Consider the following 2269-nt stretch of genomic DNA (forward strand, 5'->3'; position numbering starts at 1 on the left):
AGGCGGCGCAAGAGATCTACACACGAGCAATAAATAAATAAATAAATAAATAATCGAATGGCACCTTACTCCCTAGACAGTGCACTGCGTAGGGCATGAAATGTCCGTTTGCTTTCAAACGATCATCATCTGATTAACAGTGAGCCATTTGGGACTTGGCCACAGACTTTGACTGGACGTGCAGTGTCCTATTTGAGCGTACAAGCCCACTAAGCCACAAAGTGCACTATGTAGGGAGTAGGGAGCAATTCGAGATTGGATCTGTTTCTCTCATGTGAAGCCCCCCCCCCCCATCACCCCCACCCTCAGCATCAGGTAAGCATGACAAGCGTGGAATAGAAAGCGAGACCCCCCCCCCCTCACCCAACACCCCTTCAGCTGCGCGTGGGAGCGTGCCTGAGTGTGTGTGTGCGCGCGTGCGTGTGAATATCTGTGTGTGTGCATGCGCGCGCGCGTGCGTGCGTGTGTATGTTGTTATTATTATCCCGCCTGCCTGCTCTCCGCGCGCCGCTCCGCTCAGAATGGCCAGATTCACACAGACTGAAGCGAGGAAGCAGCAGCAGCAGCAGCACCAACCGTCCCAGCCCCAGCCTCAGCCCCAGCCCCAGCCCCAGCCTCAGCATCAGCCTCAGCCTCAGCATCTCCACCAGCTTCAGCTCCAGCTTCAGCCTCCTCAGCCCCAGCTTCAGCCACAGCCCCAGCACGCGCACCTCACGCTCGCCAAACCCATGAGCGGCTCCGAGGCCGTTTCCATACACGCGGACGGCGGCAGCATGAAGGACCAGGACGCCATAAAGCTCTTCATCGGACAAATCCCGCGCAACCTCGAGGAGAAGGACCTCAAGCCCCTGTTCGAGCAGTTCGGCAAGATCCACGAGCTCACCGTTCTCAAGGACCGCTACACCGGCATGCACAAAGGTGAGAAAACAAGAGAAAACTCCTCGTGCGTTTCGCCCTAATTTGCATTGACGTTTGATGCTATTTCTGACAAAACATTTTCCTAACAGCGTTGCTTTCGTCTGTTTTTAATGGACACAGTCTCCACAGGGTCGTTAACGAACTGATGAACACATGCACGCGCACTGCCTTTAGTTGGGTTCTAATGTCACAGAGAATACTATCGTTTTTGGTGATTTGTTTGTTACGTTTTTACACATTTAAAAAAAGCCAACTGACCCTTTAAAACGTAGTTAAATGACTCGACGTTGACTGTAACATTAGAAACGTTACAAAAATGTTACCCAAAATGGCTTGGGCATAAAAAAAATAAATAAAAAAACGTTTGGTTCCATTAACTTCCATTCAAAGTTAAAGATGTTAACGTTCACCTTTGACGTTACCATGGCGACCGGACAACCACATAGGCTATTTGCATTAATGACAGGTGACGTCATAAATATATCGTTTTTTTCCCCTTTGTCTATTTGTTTTCTATTTTGTTTTGGTTGTTTACCACATGCAAATGAGCTCTTGCTTTCCACCTCATTTTTGGGCTCAAGCTCTGAGTTAATCCTCATCTCTAGGTCGTTTATTATTACTATTTACTGTCTTTCTGCATTAATAATAATAATAATAATAATGGTTGAACGCTATGTATTAAACGCGTGCTCGGGCCTGTATAAAGACCGCGAGAGTATTCCGTGCACGGCCACGAGCTGGTCCAACACACAGCACGCTCGCGGTCACGCCCACTTGCACGTTTTTGCACGGCGCTCGCGGAAGTAGGGCAGCCCCTCACACACATATAATGCATATGATTTAGGACCCCACCCCCCAACACACACACACACACACACTCCCCTTTAAATCCCCCCCTCTCACCCCCCGCCGTCTTGTTTCTTGCTTCTGGAGGATGGAGGACTTTGTTTTGTGCGAGAGCGTGAGGCTGTTGCATCGCGCGCACGACACACGAGACAATGGCGCTTGTGCCTTGTCTTTAGCCTTCTGTTGTCTTTATGAAAGGACAGTAGTTAATGCCACTGAAATTGCTCATATGAGACATTCCTTATGTGTTTTTCAAGTGTAGGATACAAGAGCTGTAATAACGTGATAATAATAATAACAATGTAAATCCACAGTAATTACGTATCTCCACAATAAGGGAATCTGAGAATTGCAGAACAGAGGGATTGAGGGGAAGAAAGACACCCAAATGACACACATCTGTCTATGGCTTGCATTACATTTGATGTGTGTTACATAACCATTCATTAAAGGAATATTCCAGCATTTTCAGTCTAATCTCTGTCTGTTGTGTTTATAGCATACT

At 47.7% G+C, this 2269-nt stretch overlaps 1 protein-coding gene across 1 annotated transcript in view; it reads left to right on the forward strand.

Annotated features, from left to right (window-relative positions):
• The first annotated feature begins 503 nt into the window (after window positions 1–503).
• LOC136678554 (CUGBP Elav-like family member 5) overlaps window positions 504–2269 on the forward strand; it is a 113800-nt gene continuing 112034 nt past the window's right edge. Inside the window, exon 1 of the mRNA XM_066656599.1 lies at window positions 504–918. Coding sequence (XP_066512696.1) covers window positions 522–918 — 397 coding nt within the window. The 5' untranslated portion in view covers window positions 504–521. The remainder of the gene's footprint in view (window positions 919–2269) is intronic.

The sequence above is a fragment of the Hoplias malabaricus genome, chromosome Y (assembly GCF_029633855.1).
Source record: "Hoplias malabaricus isolate fHopMal1 chromosome Y, fHopMal1.hap1, whole genome shotgun sequence".
Classification (NCBI taxonomy): domain Eukaryota; kingdom Metazoa; phylum Chordata; class Actinopteri; order Characiformes; family Erythrinidae; genus Hoplias; species Hoplias malabaricus.